This window comes from Leptopilina heterotoma, unplaced genomic scaffold, assembly GCF_015476425.1.
Source record: "Leptopilina heterotoma isolate Lh14 unplaced genomic scaffold, ASM1547642v1 Lhet_123, whole genome shotgun sequence".
NCBI lineage: Eukaryota > Metazoa > Arthropoda > Insecta > Hymenoptera > Figitidae > Leptopilina > Leptopilina heterotoma.
In genome coordinates this window covers 5028142-5046981 of record NW_025110842.1, presented here as the reverse complement: position 1 = coordinate 5046981, position 18840 = coordinate 5028142, and the positions used below count along the sequence as shown (strand labels likewise).

The following is an 18840-nucleotide window of genomic DNA, read 5'->3' as shown; positions in this document are numbered from 1 at the left end:
AATAATAAAGTTAATAAAATTTATTTATAAATAAATTATTTATACTATTTTTAATAAATTTTATTTATTATTTTACTATTTTAAATAAATTGTTTAATGAAAAAAGAACAATAAAAAAATTCCGGAAAAAAGATATTTCTTTGTAAATTGATAAAAGTAGAAAAATAATATTCCTTGGGGTGAAATTTTTTTCCCCTACAGTTTTTTACCGAGTAGGGTATAATATTACTGAAAAGCGCATGCCCATCGAGGAAATACATTCCTAAAGAAATATATTGTCTATTAGTCTATTCTAGATTCACTCTCATACAATTCTCAACTATTTCGTGGTAAAAAAATTTTCCCCGAAACTTCATTTTTTTCCATTGAAAAATAAATATTTTTAGATTTCGGGAAAAAAAATTCAACTTACAAGGTAATTTTAATATTGACAGATAAGAAAAAATAAATTTTAATTTTTTTTTCTATTCTAAACAAGTGCGTAAAATATATTTTTAGTTTATTTTCCCCAAATAGAGAGAAAGAGAAAGAAAAAAAAATCAATTGACAATGGCCTTGAAAATTCGTGTGGATTCAACGAAAGTCAAATATACCGAGGAATATATTGAAGCTGAATACGATTACCAAATTACCAAAGTTACCAAAACTGAGGAATGTTTTAATGTGAGTTTTTTTTGTTTAATGATTTTTTTATTATTAAAAACAAAAATTTAAAAAAAAAATTTTAAATAAAAAAAAAAATTTTTTTTAAATATAGAAAAAAGTAAAAAAAAAAAAAAATAATAGAAAAAAATAAAAATAGTAAAAGTAAAAATAAAAATTAATAATAGAAAGGAAAATAATTTTAAAAATAGAAAAAATAAAAATAATAATAGAAATTTAAAAAATGGAGAAAATAGAAAAATAAAAAAAAAAAATAGAAAAATTAAAATAATAACAGAAAAAATAAAAATAATAGAAATAAAAAAAATTTTTTAAATAATTATAGAAAATAGAAAAAAATGAAAAAATAATAAAAGAATAAAATGTATAATAAAAATTAGAAATTAAGTATAAGAATAAAAATAGTATGAAAATTAGGTTATAAAAAGACAAGAAAGTAGAAAAGAAAAGTTTATTTAAATTTCCAATTAAACTCATGTCATCCTAATCAAAAATGACTATTTCAGCCGGAAACGAGTGAATTTCTTTGGTCAGAAATTCAGAAAATAATTGCAAGAAACAAATTAAAAAAAAGAGGATTAAAATAGCCAAATTAGTAAGAAATTTTGATCATTGACATAATTTCTTTAATTTAAAAAAAATAATAATTTAATACCCATTTAATAAGAACGATTGTTATAAAGGCATTTAAATTACACAGGCACAAAAAAAAAAAAGTTTCGTGGCCGAGACACTACAGTAGTATATTCCCATGTATTTTTGGCCACTGAATCCGAATCTGAAGTCCGAATGCTCAAATTGGTTCTTTTTTTTGAGTTATACTCAAAAAACGACTCAAAACACGAATTTGAACCAAAAAAATTAAAAATTTTTTTTGTGACATGACAATAGCATATTTCCATGTACTTTTTCCCGCTGAATCCGGATTCGAAGTCAGAATTGACAGATGTGCTCAAAATTATGAGCTAAACTCAAAAAACGACTCAAAAAACCGAATTAAAATGACGAAAATGAAAAATTTTTTCTGTGACACTGCAAAAGTATATTCCTATGTATTTTTTCACGCTGAATCCGAATTCGAAGTCAAAATAGACAGATTTGCTCAAAATTTTGAGATAAACTTAAAAAACCACTCAAAAAAAGACTCAAAAAACCGAATTAAGATGAAAAAAATTTTTTATGACACTACACTACTATATTCCCATGTACTTTTTCCCGCTGAATCCGAATTCGCAGTCAGAATTGACAGATTTGCTCAAAATTTTGAGATAAGCTCAAAGAACTGATAAAAAAAGCGATTTAAAATAAAGAAATGGCAATTTTTTGCTATGACACTACATTACAGTATTTCCATATATTTTTACACTCGGATCTCGCATTTGAAGTCAAAATTATCCTAATGGCTCAAAATTTTGAGACACACAAGAAAATCTGTTAAGTTACAAAAATTAAAGTCAAGAAACTCTACTTTTCTTGCTAGTACACTACATTAGTATATTCTCATGTTTTTACATCTGCTTCTAAATTCAAAGTTAAAATTATTAAATTGGCTCAAAATTTTAAGTTAAATCCAAAAATGCTCAAAATTTAATTTAATGCAAAAGAGTTCATTTTTTCGGTATTCGGTAGTGTATTCCCATGAATTTTATATACGCTGAATACAAATTCGAAGTTAGAATTATCAGAATGACATAAAATTTTTTAGAACTCAAACCCTGGTTACAGGTACAAGCATGCATGTTTTTGAGCACTTTTAATGAAATCAAAAATTTTGAGCCACTTTGAAAATTCTGACTTTGGAATCACAGTGAAAAAATACATGGGAATACACTATATAGTGTAGTGTCATAGCAAAAAATTTCCTTTATTCATATTAAATTACATTTTTATCAGTTTTTTGAGTATATCTCAAAATTTTAAGCAAATCAGTCAGAAATCTGTCAATTCTGACTTTAAATGCGAGATCCGATATGGAAATACTGTAATGTAGTGTCATAGCAAAAAATTTCCATTTCTTTATTTTAAATCGCTTTTTTTATCAGTTCTTTGACCTTATCTCAAAATTTTGAGCAAATCTGTCAATTCTGACTGCGAATTCGGATTCAGCGGGAAAAAGTACATGGAAATATGCTATTGTCATGTCACAAAAAAATTTTTTCATCTTAATTCGGTTTTTTGAGTGATTTTTTGAGTTTATCTCAAAATTTTGAGCAAATCTGTCTATTTTGACTTCGAATTCGGATTCAGCGTGAAAAAATACATAGGAATATACTTTTGCAGTGTCACAGAAAAAATTTTTCATTTTCGTCATTTTAACTCGGTTTTTTGAGTCGTTTTTTGAGTTTAGCTCATAATTTTGAGCACATCTGTCAATTCTGACTTCGAATCCGGATTCAGCGGGAAAAAAATACATGGAAATATGCTATTGTCATGTCTCACAAAAAAAATTTTTAATTTTTTTGGTTCAAATTCGTGTTTTGAGTCGTTTTTTGAGTATAACTCAAAAAAAAGAACCAATTTGAGCATTCGGACTTCAGATTCGGATTCAGCGGCCAAAAATACATGGGAATATACTACTGTAGTGTCTCGGCCACGACACTTTTTTTTTTTGTGTGCCTGTGTTATTATGTATATAGTAAACAAATTATATTTTTTATAATTGTAATTAAAAAAAATTTCTTCTTGATTTATTTTTTTTAGCCAAATAATTATATTTTAGCATAGTTTAAGATTTTAGTCGAAATAAATTATGCTTAAATTTTTTTCTCTCTTTCATTTTCTTTTTTTTTTTTTTTGAAAATTGACGCAATTATTTGAAAATTTATGTTTTTTTGTCTTTTCTTTAAGGTTACACCAGAATCGAAAACACTTTTAATTCGAACGGAATTAAATATTCCAAAAGTGGGATTAATGCTGGTTGGCTGGGGTGGTAACAATGGTTCAACAATAACTGCTGCTTTATTGGCAAATAAAAAGAAACTTTCATGGGAAACAAAAGATGGAGTTCAAACTGCGAATTGGTAAAAAAAAATTAATTTTTACTTCTCAAACATTCTTTTTTATTTCATTTTTTGAAAATTACGTTTTTCTAACATTTTTTATTTTCCCCACTTCTGATTCTACTTCTAAAATTCACTATTATTCCAATTCATTTCATCCGCAAAATAACAATAAAGATTCGATCTGTAAAATATAAAATTAATTGTTTTTCAATAAACCACTAATTTTTAGTATAGTTTTCAATTAAGAAATTTAGAATTTTTTTTAATTTAAAAAAATTTTTTTTTCATTGCAGGTATGGTTCCTTGGTACAGGCGTCAACCATGAAACTTGGAACAATGAATGGCGAAGATGTTTATGTGCCAATTTCATCCACTTTGCCAATGATTAATCCAGACGAAATTATCTTCGACGGTTGGGATATTTCGAATTTAAATTTAGCCGACGCTATGAAACGGGCAAAAGTAATTGATATTAATTTGCAAAAACAATTGACAGACGAAATGGCACAAATGCAACCGAGAAAAAGTATTTATTATCCAGATTTCATTGCCGCTAATCAGGTACGAAAAAAAATATTTCGAATTTTTTTTAATGTATAAAAATAATTATTTATTATACCAAAAATCAGTTTTTAATTTAAATTTCCCGCGCTTGTAGCGCCACCTGCTTCTACTTTACCGACCTTGCATAGATTGGAAACCACAATTAAAAAAATGACCCCATTTCTATTGTAAATTTTCAGGAAAATCGTGCCAATAATGTTCTAGATGGATCAAAAAGTGAACAATTGCAAAAAATTCGCGACGATATAGTGAACTTTAAATTAACGAAAAATTTAGATAAAGTTATTGTTCTTTGGACAGCAAACACTGAACGCTTCAGTGATATTATTCCCGGAATTAATGATACAGCTGAGAATTTATTAAAAGCTATTGAAAACGATCATTTGGAAATTAGTCCCAGTACAATGTTCGCTGTAGCATCGGCATTAGAAGGGGTGAGTAAAAAAGACTTTTTTTTAAATTTAGTCGCCAAACTGGTTCTACTTTACCGACCTGACATAGATGGGAACCTCGCTTACGAAAAGTGGAACAGAAAAATTAGTCTTAGAAATTAATATTTATCGAAATTTTTTCAGTGCACTTATATAAATGGTTCACCGCAAAATACTTTTGTACCTGGAGCAATGGATTTGGCGGAAAAATCAAAAACATTTATTGCCGGAGATGATTTTAAATCGGGACAAACTAAATTGAAATCGGTTCTAGTTGATTTTCTCATTTCCGCTGGAATAAAACCGGTTTCAATTGTAAGCTACAATCATTTGGGCAACAATGACGGTTACAATCTTTCAGCGCCATTGCAATTCAAATCGAAAGAGGTAACGCATTCTACTTTACCAACAATCTTTTTATCTACGGTCGATAATTTAAAAAAAAAATATTTTACAAAAATTTTAAAATCTTTTACTAATTCCAATTTTTTAGATATCAAAGAGTAATGTAGTGGACGATATGGTAAAATCAAATGAAATTCTCTATAAACCAGGAGAGAAACCTGATCATTGTGTGGTGATTAAGTACGTTCCATATGTGGGCGATAGTAAAAGAGCAATGGACGAGTATACATCGGAATTAATGTTGGGTGGTCATAATACAATTGTCGTTCACAATACCTGTGAGGATTCATTATTGGCGAGTCCAATAATTCTCGATTTAGTGACACTGGCTGAACTTTGTTCACGAATAACATTTAAATCCGCCGATTTACCCGAGGAGGAATTTTCCGGTTTTCACAGTGTTTTGAGTTTACTTTCATATCTTTGTAAAGCGCCACTTGTGCCCGCGGGCACTCCCGTTATTAATGCTCTATTTAAACAACGAAGTGCGATTGAAAATATTCTCCGAGCATGTCTTGCTCTACCGCCCGATAATAATCTTCTACTTGAACAAAAACTCGCTATGAAATTCTAGATTACTTTTTTGTGACAAAAATAATTTTTTTTTCAAGGGAGGGGGGATAATATACTGTGTAGCGTACATTACTCTCAAAAAGTTCGTTGTCGGAATTGAAAGTTTTATTTCTGCCCGTCGAACTGGTTTGATCCATGTTATTAATTAGCTCAGATTTAAAAAAAAACACCTTGCAAAAATGCAATGTTTCCGTTTTGTCTCACATGGGTACAAAACTGACAGTAATTTTATAATGGTTATTAGCTCAGATTAAAAAAAAAACACCTTGCAGACAATGCAACACTATTTTTTGTATCACAAATCACTTTCTTGTAAACAAGATTTTATAAATTTTCGAACACGGTACACAGCGGTGCGAAATAGCGAAAAATGGTAAAATGTAAATCTTCATTAGAGTTTTTAACGAAAATATAAGTCAACAATAGATCATTCGACGCATAATTCCACCATGAATCAAGTAAAAGTGCGATCTCAACAAAATTATTCTTGGAATTAGATTATACGAATTAAAGGTTATGTTTGTTTCACATTTATCTTATGATTAAAAGTTTTTTTCTGAATTATTTAAATTGGAAACCAATTTTTATTGAATATTTTGAATGAAAATAAAGAATTTAAAGTCTATAATTTTTAATGGTAATTCATTTTCTTTCTGTGTTTTTACTTAAAAAATTCTAAAACATAACCTCAAATTTTAAGCTTCTTAGGTACCTTTTTTGAGAGCGCGACACGCAAATAATCATCAAATAAAAAAACAAGAAAATTAATTCATGGAAGGAAAGATAATAAATGTAAGTACAAAAGATACAATCTTACTAAAATCAGTATCAGTAATATTTTTAAGTTAATAACTTTTCAGGGAAGTGATGTTTTAGTCATGAAAATTAATTATTAGACAAAATTTGTTATCAAATACATGTTACGATATTATAAAAAATTGTGCTTTAAAGAGTCAAGTAAAAGTAACAATATATATAATATGAAATTAATTTAGTTTTTAGTTATATAATTTTTTTATAGTTAAAAATTCAATCAAAATTTAATTTAGACACAAGGATTTATATAAAAAATGATGACAATTTGAATTAAATATTTTTAAATTACAAAATTTATATACAATTAGTCCAAAATTGACATTAATCAAAATAATAATTTAAATATTCATTTGCCACTGAATTCCAACATTACTTACAAAATAAAAATAGTCAAAATATATATCAAAAGAGAATAAAGAAAATGTCACATAAATATCATTCATCAATATTCAGAATGGGTCAAAACACTATTTGGGAAGATTCAGAAAATAGAAATTTAAAAAAAATCGCAAAATATCATTATTAACAATTTTAGACTTTTTTTCTAAATTTAAAAGTATTTTTTTTATTTTTAAAATAATTATGCTTCATTTGAGAGAACATTCTTTGTTAAATTTTTGCAAGAAATAAATAAAATATACGTTCATAAAAATATTCAATATTTATTTAAATTCCATATTTCATATTTTTCGAAATAAAATAAAATTTTCCAATATAGAATTGTACGTGTTCAAAAAATAAACATATAGTTAATGACATTGTTCTTTCTCTTTAATAAAAAAAAAGATCAATTTTCATTAAAACGTTAACAATTTTTTTTCAATTTAGTAAAGTCACGTTCTTCTTTATACTGATAAATTAACTTGTATATTTTGAAAATATACAATTATGTATTATCGTAAAACAAGTAGTTCAACAAAATAATTTAAAATATTTTTTTTAATTCAGATGTAAGATAATTAAATTTGAATTTTAAATAAACTTAAGGAGTGAAAAAAAATATCTTGAAACGTGACATCTATTTATCGTTATTTATAATACATTAAAAGTAAAAATTCAATTTTTTTGATAAGAGAAAAAGTAAAAAGTTTGAAAATACAATTTTTAATCAATTTTAAAATTACCTTTATTATTTGATAGTCATATTATCATGGCAATATATAAGAAGTTTAACAAAATTTTTTTGTCAAAGCTATTGCAAGACTAAAGTTATAAACAAGTGTTATAAAATGGCGATTAATTATTGGCCCATTTTTTTCTTGTTTTTTAGTTATTTTTTTACTTTTGCATTATGTCGAAATGAGTCTAAAATAGAAATTGGTGTTAATGATGCTGACGAAGTAAACTTAATAGCTCAAAACGTGACAAAAAAAGAGGTAAGAAATTAAAATATTATTAAATTGCTTTTTTTCATTATTTATAATTTTTTAAAATTGAAATTTCTTTTTTAATTTTATAATTTATAAAAATTTACTATAGTTTAATAGTAATTAATAATGTTTCAGTGGATAGAAAAAACGATACAAAATGGTAAAAAAAAATTAGGAGTTATTGATAAAATTGTTAAAATATTGAAACTAAAATTGGAGAAAGCTTGTTGTTCTGTAAATAAAATTGACCTTAATATCACTGATGACATTTCTTTATTTGAAAATTTGAATTTAATTACATTGGATTTGGAACATAATCCCATAAAATCAAATGGATATGGTATCGCAAAAGTGGAAAGGACAATACAAGATAATCTAAAGTCAACTAAAAATCTAAAAGATTATTGTGAATTAACGTACGATAATTGTATAAATAACGATAAAAATTTAGAAAAGAGGAAAAATATGTTCGGATTTGTTATTTTAATTCGTTACTTAATACAAAAGTTCATTGACGACTTAGAAACATCAGAAAATACTAAAAGTTGGCCCAATCTGGATATTAAGAATTTTGAAGTAAAAATATCGAAAGTGTCTAATTTCACAAATAAAGCTGTAAACGATCCCAATTTCCTTGAATCTTTAAAAGCTATAAATTATCAACTGATTGAATTTATAGAGACTGTAAGTAAAATAGCAGTAACTTTATTATTTTTTCCGCCCTTTTTTGTTAAGAAGATTTTGTTTCTAAATAAATTTTAATTTCCAGGTGGAGGACATAAAAAGCAAAGAAAATATTAACAATTTTCTTAAAAATTCAGTGAAAATTATGGATAATATTTTAAATACACTGATATTATATAAGGAAGTCGTTAATTGTTACAATATAAGTGCTGAAAATTTAATACTAATTAATAACCATTTTGATTCTTATCGTAACAACACAAATATTCTTCACTTCATAGCTAATTTAGGTTCTTTTCTAATTGATCCAAGGACAAAAAGTATTGTTGAAAATGTTAAAGATGTAACAAGTACACCCAGAGAAATGGTATATTTGTCTCAGAACCAACTAGACTTTTTATTTGTTTGAAATAAATTTTATTTGGTTTAAATAAAATTTTATTTATCTCAAATATATGTTTTATTTGTGTCGAATAAAATTTTTATTTAAAAGAAATAAAAAGTCTAGTTGGTTCTGAGACAAATATACGTTTATTTAACTCAAATAAAATATATTTGGTTTAAATAATATTTTTCTCTGGGTGTAGGAATGCACTAACAGAAAATATTAATCAACTATTTTTTAATTTAAAAAAACAAAAAGGTGATAATTGTCAAATGAACGAATCATCATCATCAGAAAATAATCCACAATATAAATTTGCCAAAACTTTACACAAGTTTTTTGAACTTATTAAAGAAATGATTGTTGAAAAGAAAAATTTATTGCAAGATAGTCCGGAATTAATATATTTCAATCAACCTGACTATTTGCATTTAAATCGAAAAATAGGTTTTGTTGTAGATTTATTAAAGGACGATAATATAAAAATCATGTTTCCGAAGGAATTTGGCGATTCTGAGAAAATACTCGAACTCTATCAACAGGTAAATAATGAATCCACATAGAATCAGGAGAATTTCATCAAAACTCAAATTGGCGGCAATTATTGTTATTTTAAAGACCACAATTTTCTAAGTCAGCTAATTTCGATTAAGAGGAAATTCTCCCTTCTTTATTATAGAATGTATAAAAAAAAAATTATTTTTACTATTTATATTTTATAATTATTTTTATTAACAATTAATATTATTATTTCATTTACAGTTGCAAAATATTCAGTTTCTTGATATGAGAAGAAAGATGTTTAAAATTATTATGAGTTTGATTAACGACAAATACTTTCAACTTTCTATATATATACAAAATTGCGGTGATAGACATTTAGCGATACAAGAGTACATGGAATATGTTCATGAAAATGTACTTGATATAGAAAAAATTTTAGAAGAAAATAAAATTGAAGATATTAAAGAGACATTAACATCAGTTCTTGCAAATACTAAAAATGTATCTAAATCTCAATTGTCAAGTGAGAAAACTCAAAACTGCAATTCTTTAAATAATGAACTTGGTGTGACTATGGAGAAAACTACAAATTCAATTAATGAAAATATTCTAAGATTTTTAAAAAATAACGTAAATGGCTTAGCAAAGAACAAAAATTTAAGTGATTCTATTCAAAACTTTGAATCTATTATAAAAGTTTCAAAAGACAAATTAAACCAAGTTAAAGACGTTGAACTAGAGAGAATTTTACAAGAAACGCTGAGTAGTATTACAATAGCATCATCAATAACATTTGACGAACCAAAGGTAGGAGAACAAATATATAAGATCTTTAAATTATGAAAAAAGAAAATATTTTTTTAAAATAATAAATAAATATAGTAATTAAATAACTCAATGATTAACATTTCATTACATTAAATTTTTCATTCTGCTCTTAACTTATTTCAGAAACAAGATGTGAAACAAGATCTTAAGAAACAAAACGATTTATATTTAATGATTAGGAAAGGTTTAAATTTTTTAGTTGAATGTTATAGAAATATTTCAGAAGCAAAAATATCGAATCCGAATTTAAAAGACAAAAATCATTTTAATTTAATTTATTTTATTTTCGAACGTACTGTGAGTTTAAAGAGAGCTGATCAATCTAGCAAATATGCTATTAAAGAATCACTTGATCAGCTGATAAACAATACAGATTGCAATGATAATAATAGTAAAAATACGAAAATAAGTAAATTATTATTTGTAAATTTCGATGCATACAATTGTCTTTTACCGGAAGAATTCAACAAAAATATTACTACTGATCATATCAATGATTTTATTAATCACTTGTCAAGCGTAGTGCGCGGTAACGGAAAAAAATACTTTACTGAAGAAAACATTGGTTCACTTCAAATAAAAGCATTTGAGAATGTTTTGAAGAGTGAAAAAAGTAGGTTAGAAAAAGAAGATTTGACAAACATTGAGGTAATTCTTTTGTTTTTAAGCATACTTTTTAAAAAAATTTTCAAATACACTCAAACGCTCTTGTATGCTCTTTTTCCTGTCTGACGTAATTTTGAAAAGATGTGTCATTTCGGTCAAACATTCGTACGTCACGAACTAAGAATATTTGATAGAAATTACACGACTTTTCAACATTCCGTCAAACCAGAAGGACAGCATATGTGTACAACTTTATACTGGAAATCGTTAGATTATGATTAAATTACTAAAAGTAATTGTTCATTTCTTTTAAACAGATGTTTAATACATCAATTTCGATTATCAACATTGTTCAAGACATTGGAAATAAAGCGAAAATAATTAACAAAAATTTTTACGAACGATTAATTTGCAATGCAACTTACAAAAATGATAGTCTTTTGGATATTCACAAAGCTTCTCTACAATCCTTCACTATAATGCTAGACAGTCTCAAAATATCACATACAATCATCGATACAAATTCACCAGAAACAGTTGATTATTTAAAAAAAAATCTAACTGATCTTCATGATAAAATTAGAAATATAACTTCCAAATTAACAGCACATTGTGATACTGACAAAATAACATCTGATGACAATAATTTAAGTGTTAAATTTGGTGAGAAACTTGAACAAATTACAAAATACGTAGAAGAAAAACTGAAAAATTATCTCTCTAAAGAAATATGGCAATGTTCTGATATACAAGGTTTTAAAAAATCTCTGAAATATTTAATGGAAGTGGAAGGTAAAATGATACCCATTGTTGAGAATATTAAAAAGGAAGATACAATTACGATTTCAAGTCCAGATTATAATGAGAGTGAAAATATTTCTAATGAAATTAAACAGGAAGATAATTATGGCAATCCAGAAGCGACAGTAGAAACAACGACAAGAAGAGTAACATTATTTTTATTATAGAATTTTATTAATATATTTAAAGTATAAATATGAAAATTATAATTTTATCTTTTTACGTTTAAAATTTTTACAGGAACCAGAGAAAGTAACACAGTTTACAATTGAAAAACCTTCACTCGAAATAGTAACTGGACTAAATGTAAGAAATTGAAAAATTGAATTTTATAAAACATTACAGTTATAATTATTGTTTTATTATCAAAATTTTTTTTAAATCAACAGAAACCAAGTAAACCTGAACGACCAACAACACTTTCCAAAGCACCAGAAGAAATAACGAAAAGTCCCTCGCCAGATGTAAGAACCTTAATTATTGAATGATATTTATAATATTTTGATTTCCAGTATTTAACATTTTTTAAAATTAATCTTATATTTTTACGTCTAAAATTTTTACAGAGACCAGGGAAAGAAGAACCGATTACAATTAAAAAACCTTTACCTGAAGTAGTAACTAAACTAAATGTAAGAAATTGAAAATTTTAATTTTATGAAACATTACAATTATATTGTTTTATTTTCAAACATTTTTTAAATCAACAGCAACCAAGTAAACCTGAACTACCAACAACACTTTACAAAGCACCAGAAGAAATAACGAAAAGTCCCTCGCCAGATGTAAGAACCTTAATTATTGAATGATATTTATAATATTTTGATTTCTAGTATTTAACATTTTTTAAAATTAATCCTATATTTTTACGTCTAAATTTTTACAGAGACCAGAGAAAGAAGAACCGATTACAATTAAAAAACCTTTACCTGAAGTAGTAACTAAACTAAATGTAAGAAATAAAAAATTTAATTTTTATGAAAAATTACAATAATATTGTTTTATTTTCAAATATTTTTTAAATCAACAGAAACCAAATAAACCTGAACGGCCAATAACACTTTCCAAAGCACCAGAAGAAATAACGAAAAGTCCCTCGCCAGATGTAAGAACCTTAATTATTGAATTATATTTATGTTATTTTGATTTCTAGTATTTAACATTTTTTAAAATTAATCTTATATTTTTACCTCTAAAAAATTTACAGAGACCAGAGAAAGAAGAACCGATTACAATTAAAAAACCTTTACCTGAAGTAGTAACTAAACTAAATGTAAGAAATAAAAAATTTAATTTTTATGAAAAATTACAATAATATTGTTTTATTTTCAAATATTTTTTAAATCAACAGAAACCAAATAAACCTGAACGGCCAATAACACTTTCCAAAGCACCAGAAGAAATAACGAAAAGTCCCTCGCCAGATGTAAGAACCTTAATTATTGAATTATATTTATGTTATTTTGATTTCTAGTATTTAACATTTTTTAAAATTAATCTTATATTTTTACCTCTAAAAAATTTACAGAGACCAGAGAAAGAAGAACCGATTACAATTAAAAAACCTTTACCTGAAGTAGTAACTAAACCAAATGTAAGAAATTGAAAAATTTAATTTTATAAATCATTACAATTATATTGTTTTAATTTCAAACATTTTTTAAATCAACAGCAACCAAGTAAACCTGAACTACCAACAACACTTTCCAAAGCACCAGAAAAAATAACGAAAAGTCCCTTGCGAGATGTAAGAACCTTAATTATTAAATGAAATTTATATTAGGGGATACTGGGGCTAATGTTAAACTATCAAAGTAGTTAAAATTCATTGTCCTTCAAACGGAAATAGTGGGAGCATTACAATTTTGCTTATTGAAGGGTGTTATCACTCTAAATAAATGTCCGAAGTTTTGTAACATTTTGTTCATTTTTGTGGTGTCTATAATATTAAGTGTGTTTTAACCCTACATTTTGAAAAAAATTACTTTTTAATCAATCTGAATCAAGTATCCTGTAATTTTCTCAGAATTGTCTCTCAAAAATACACCAGGAACCATATACTTCCCAATTGCCGGGGTCTATCTAAAATTGAAAACTGTTCACTACTTTTTTTCAAAATTTCCATTTTTTGTGAAATACTGCGATTCATTCAATTTCAACCATACTTTAAAAGTCTTTTTCCAAATTCTACGTTGAAAAATAAATGTCCATACCAAATTTGAACACATTTTGGTCTAGTATTTTTTATTCCTGTAATTTTGTCATAAAAAGCGAGAATAAATGGGTTTCGAACGGTATACACTTTGTGTAAGGAACCCTAAAAAATTATTCCTTTTCCCAATTACGTAGAATATTATGCAAAAAATTTGATTTTTTTCTCATATTGTTCTTATCTGTGTTATTATAAGAGTTTACCTTAAATAATTCAACCAGTAAATTCAAAATTATTGAATAATTACTGTTTTTAAAAGCTAGTTTTTCTAGCAAAAAGTCTTTTTATGAAAACATCATACTTTTTAATATTTTTTTTCTGTTTTACTAAAGAAAGAATTTATTTATTAATATAACAACATTTATAATAATTAAAACACACTTGATAGAATTAATAATTCATATAATTTTCTTAAAACTGTTACAACCAGCCCCTTGCTCCCCTACACGATTCAATTATTTTGAATAAACCAACATTTTTTTAAAAATTTTAATTTATTAACTTTATAACTGTTCTAAAGCTATTGTTAAATAAAAACAGATGTCTTATTAACTAAAATACTTGTTTACGTATACTTTAACTTATCTACTACTTAACACCTATCAGAAAATAGTTTTAGTAGGCTAGAAATAGAATTTAATATTTAGCCCCAACATGGGGTTTAATGTTAAAAAAATAAAATTATTCAAAGAGGATGAAACATGTAGTTTGCGCGAAAATATTACAAACTTTTTTTTATTGAATGTTGATGAGGACAAGTTGCTTACAATATTGATCTATACATATTTGCATCTAAGCGAATTTATTGGCTAAAAAATCATTTATGAAAAATTTAACCTGTAGACCCAGTCTTCCCTATTTTCATTTCAACAATTTAAAATTTTTTTAAATTAATCTTATCTACAATTGTTACAGAGACCAAGAAAAGAAAAACCGATTACAATGATAGAGCCTTTACCTGAAGTAGTACCTGAACTAAATGTAAGAAATTGAAAAATTTAATTTTATGAAACATTGCAATTATATTGCTTAATTTTCAAACATTTTTTAAATCAACAGCAACCAAGTAAACCTGAACTACCAACTTCACTTTTTGAAGCACCAGAAGAAAAAACCAAAACTTTTTCGCGAGATGTAAGAACTTTCATTATTGACTGATGTTTACTTTATATTCTATTATTTAAAACTTTTTTAAATTAATCTAATTTTTACCAACAGAAACCAAATAAACATGAACGAAAAACATCATTTTTCAAAGAAAAAAAAATAATGAAAATTTTTTCGCCAGATGTAAGAACCTTAATTATTGAATGATATTTATAATATTTTGATTTCTAGTATTTATCATTTTTTAAATTAATCCTATATTTTTACGTCTAAATATTTTACAGAGACCAGGAAAAGATAAACCTATTACAATGAAAGAGCCTTTACCTGAAGTAGTACCTGAACTAAATGTAAGAAATTGGAAATTTTAATTTTATGAAACATTACAATTATATTGTTTTATTTTTAAACATTTTTAAAATCAGCAGCAACCAAGTAAACTTGAACTACCAACAACAGTTATCAACGCACCAGTAAAAATAACGAAAAGTTCCTCGCCACGTGTAAGAACGTTCATTATTGACTGATATTTATTTTATTTTCTATTATTTAAAACTTTTTTCAATTAATCTATTTTTTTACCTCTAAAATTTTTACAGAGACCAGAGAAAGAAACACTGATTTCAATTCAAAAACCTTTACCTGAAGTAGTGACTGAACTAAATGTAAGAAATTGAAAATTGAATTTTTTGAAACATTACGGTTATAATTATTGTTTTATTTTCAAACATTTTTTAAATTAACAGAAACCAAGTAAACCTGAACGACCAATAACACTTTCCAAAGTACCAGGAGAAATAAAGAAAAGTCCCTCGCCAGATGTAAGAACCTTAATTATTAAATGAAAGTTATATTAGGGGATACTGGGGCTAATGTTAAACTATCAAAATAGTTAAAATTCATTGTCTTTCGGATGGAAATAGTGAGAGCATTACAATTTTGCTTATAGAAGAGTGTTATCACTCTAAATAAATGTCCGAAGTTTTGTAACATTTTGTTCATTTTTGTGGTGTCTATAATATTAAGTGTGTTTTGACCCTACATTTCGAGAAAAATTGCTTTTTAATCAATCTGAATCAAGTATCTTGTAATTTTCTCAGAATTGTCTCTCAAAAATACACCAGGAACCATATACTTCCCAATTGCCAGGGTCTAAAATTGAACAGATGACAATATTTTTCAAAAATTTTCATTTTTTAAAACAGATACGGTATGCACTTTGTGTACGGAACGCTAAAAAATTATTCCTTCTCCCACACTGAAAAACTTTTTGTTTCAAAAATTAATAGAATTTATTTCAAACGTTGATACGTTAATACGATTAAATAACATAAAAACATCCACTATTTTTTAATTTTTATAACAAAACACAAAAATAATTTCTGATAATTATTTTTTTAATTTTACAGTCAAGCATTCCATTACCATTATGGACAGTGGATCGACTGCCGGATACGCAAATAATTGAGGAGGCAAATTTGACAGAAATGGAAAAGGGACCAATGAAAGACGTAAGATTATAGTGATTTTTTTTTAATTTCGTGGATAGTATTTTTAAATTAAGAAAATTTGTACATCGCCGAGGCTACTATAATAACAAACATTATTTCTTCAGAATCAAGCATCATCCAGTTGTAATTATTTAAAAATTTATTATGGAAAATGTACTTCAAGCGATGAAGAAAAAGAAGAAGAAGATGATGATTCTTCTGAAGAAGAGGACGACAGTGATTCTGATTCTGATGATGACGAATACGACTATGAGTCTTCTGAAGATTCAATTAGCAATTGGGATATAAGCTACTATTCTGTATACTATTCTTGATACCAGAATTTTTCTACTCCATTTTTATCTACATCAGAAGTGCCACAAGGCTCTTACATATAGTTTAAACTCTGTAAAATAAGTCTTTATACTTTAAAATCCTTATAAGAAATATTAATCAATAGATAAAAAGGTATTTTGTAAAAAAAAACGTTAGGTCAGAATAACCCCATGTGTTCTCCGTGGGTTAAGAAAATTTTACCGAGATTGAAATTTAATTTATTTATTTATTTAAGATACTTATACGGGCAAAGCCCTTAATACTTAATTAATATTAACCTTAAAATTCGAAAAATTATAAAACCGGAGATAAATCAATTTTATTTAACTAAGTATAAATTCAAGGTTACATGGAAACGATTAAATATGGTACAAAAAAGTGGGCGCCAGTCCTACAAAAACCGTAAATAAAATTATAAAGACAAAAAAAAAATTTTAAACAATTCCGAATAAACAAAGGACACGAGGCTAATTTCCGGCAATTTGTCAAAACTAGAAATCTATGAAATTCTTTTACAAATTACTACTTAAGAGTTTTCTGAATAAAAATCGGAAGATGTTAACAAAAATTAACGGGATGCAACGGGATGCAACCTGAAATGTTGAGGGGAATAATTTTTTATAAAGTAGGATAGTTAAGAGAGTAAAACGAGAGCATAACTAGAGATGTCGCTCTTAAATAAAATAAAAAATTTTTTTTTCGAGTTCAAAATTAAAAATATTTTTTTGAAAATTCAAAATTGAAAAAATTTTTGAAAAAAAAAAATTGGAAAATTTATCTTTGTAACCCCTTTACTTGTCTTTTTAACATATTTAAATTCCATTAAAATCGAATCAGTAGTTTTCGAGAAACATGCGTTTTTTGATTTTTCAAAATTCTTTTTTTGAAAGTTCAAAATTATAAATTTTTTTGAAAACAAAATTATAAATTTTTTTGAAAACAAAATTTGAAAATTTTTTCTTTGTAATTTCTTTACTTGTCTTTTTAAAATATTTATATTTCATTAAAATTGATTCAGTTACTTCAGGAAAAATGCGTTTTTTGATTTTTCAAAAATTTTTTTTTGAAAGTTCAAAATTGAAAACTTTTGTGAAAAAAAATTCGAAAATTTTTCTTTGTAATCTCTTTACTTGTCTTTTTAACATATTTAAATTTCATTAAAATCGATTTAATACTTTTCGAAAAAAATGCGTTTTTTGATTTTTCAAAATTTTTTTTTTAAAGTTCAAAATTGAAAAATTTTTTGAAAACGAAATTCGAAAATTTTTCTTTGTAATCTCTTTACTTGTCTTTTTAACATATTTAAATTTCATTAAAATCGATTTAATACTTTTCGAAAAAAATGCGTTTTTTGATTTTTCAAAATTTTTTTTTTAAAGTTCAAAATTGAAAGTTTTTTTGAAAACAAAATTCGAAAATTTTTCTTTGTAATTTCTTTACTTGTCTTTTTAAAATATTTATATTTCATTAAAATTAATTCAGTTACTTCAAGAAAAATGCGTTTTTTGATTTTTCAAAAAATTTTTTTTGAAAGTTCAAAATTGAAAACTTTTGTGAAAAAAAATTCGAAAATTTTTCTTTGTAATCTCTTTAGCTGTCTTTTTAACATATTTAAATTTCATTAAAATCGATTTAATACTTTTCGAAAAAAATGCGTTTTTTGATTTTTCAAAATTTTCTTTTTAAAGTTCAAAATTGAAAGTTTTTTTGAAAACAAAATTCGAAAATTTTTCTTTGTAATTTCTTTACTTGTCTTTTTAACATATTTAAATTTCATTAAAATCGATTTAGTAGTTTTCGAGAAAAATGCGTTTTTTGATTTTTCAAAAATTTTTTTTTAAAAGTTCGAAATTGAAAATTTTTGTGAAAAAAAATCTGCAAATTTTTCTTTGTAATCTCTTTACTTGTCTTTTTAACACATTTAAATTTCATTAAAATCGATTTAGTAGTTTTCGAGAAAAATGCGTTTTTTGATTTGTCAAAAATTTTTTTTTGAAAGTTCCATATTTGAAAAAATTTTTTGAAAAAAAAATTCGAAAATTTTTCTTTGTAATCTCTTTACT

General features: G+C 25.4%; 2 protein-coding genes across 4 annotated transcripts; both read left to right on the top strand.

The window, feature by feature from the left end:
• The first annotated feature begins 255 nt into the window (after nucleotides 1–255).
• On the top strand, nucleotides 256–6266 carry LOC122512062 (inositol-3-phosphate synthase 1-A). Of its 3 annotated transcripts, none has more exons than XM_043627687.1 (7): nucleotides 256–415; nucleotides 517–663; nucleotides 3511–3683; nucleotides 3959–4226; nucleotides 4409–4663; nucleotides 4805–5047; nucleotides 5154–6266. In XM_043627687.1, exons 2-7 carry the CDS (start codon nucleotides 550–552, stop codon nucleotides 5637–5639), a joined length of 1539 nt encoding a protein of 512 aa, XP_043483622.1. In that variant the 5' UTR covers nucleotides 256–415; nucleotides 517–549; the 3' UTR covers nucleotides 5640–6266. The 3 variants fall into 3 exon arrangements, with proteins under 3 accessions (XP_043483622.1, XP_043483631.1, XP_043483639.1); XM_043627696.1 differs by having other exon boundaries at nucleotides 261–415; nucleotides 499–663; XM_043627704.1 differs by lacking the exon at nucleotides 256–415 and adding an exon at nucleotides 1170–1258 and having other exon boundaries at nucleotides 526–663.
• Nucleotides 6267–8056: 1790 nt separating this feature from the next.
• On the top strand, nucleotides 8057–17623 carry LOC122512047 (titin-like). The gene is made up of 23 exons (XM_043627665.1): nucleotides 8057–8508; nucleotides 8594–8828; nucleotides 9152–9435; nucleotides 9656–10204; nucleotides 10349–10873; nucleotides 11149–11778; nucleotides 11873–11938; nucleotides 12022–12096; nucleotides 12199–12264; nucleotides 12663–12737; nucleotides 12840–12905; nucleotides 12984–13058; nucleotides 13161–13226; nucleotides 13305–13379; nucleotides 14760–14825; nucleotides 14904–14978; nucleotides 15063–15134; nucleotides 15236–15301; nucleotides 15377–15454; nucleotides 15551–15616; nucleotides 15698–15772; nucleotides 16361–16462; nucleotides 16567–17623. Exons 1-23 carry the CDS (start codon nucleotides 8290–8292, stop codon nucleotides 16774–16776), a joined length of 3816 nt encoding a protein of 1271 aa, XP_043483600.1. The 5' UTR covers nucleotides 8057–8289; the 3' UTR covers nucleotides 16777–17623.
• The last annotated feature ends 1217 nt before the right edge of the window (nucleotides 17624–18840 follow it).

Bases quoted from the DNA above. Each gene is read 5' to 3' on its own strand.
- LOC122512062 (XM_043627687.1), top strand. From the start codon at position 550: ATGGCCTTGAAAATTCGTGTGGATTCAACGAAAGTCAAATATACCGAG. The intron at 664-3,510 runs GTGAGTTTTTTT...CTTTTCTTTAAG, and splicing joins AAACTGAGGAATGTTTTAAT to GTTACACCAGAATCGAAAAC. The intron at 3,684-3,958 runs GTAAAAAAAAAT...TTTTCATTGCAG, and splicing joins GGAGTTCAAACTGCGAATTG to GTATGGTTCCTTGGTACAGG.
- LOC122512047 (XM_043627665.1), top strand. From the start codon at position 8,290: ATGTTCGGATTTGTTATTTTAATTCGTTACTTAATACAAAAGTTCATT. The intron at 13,380-14,759 runs GTAAGAACCTTA...CAATTGTTACAG, and splicing joins CGAAAAGTCCCTTGCGAGAT to AGACCAAGAAAAGAAAAACC. The intron at 16,463-16,566 runs GTAAGATTATAG...TTATTTCTTCAG, and splicing joins AAAAGGGACCAATGAAAGAC to AATCAAGCATCATCCAGTTG.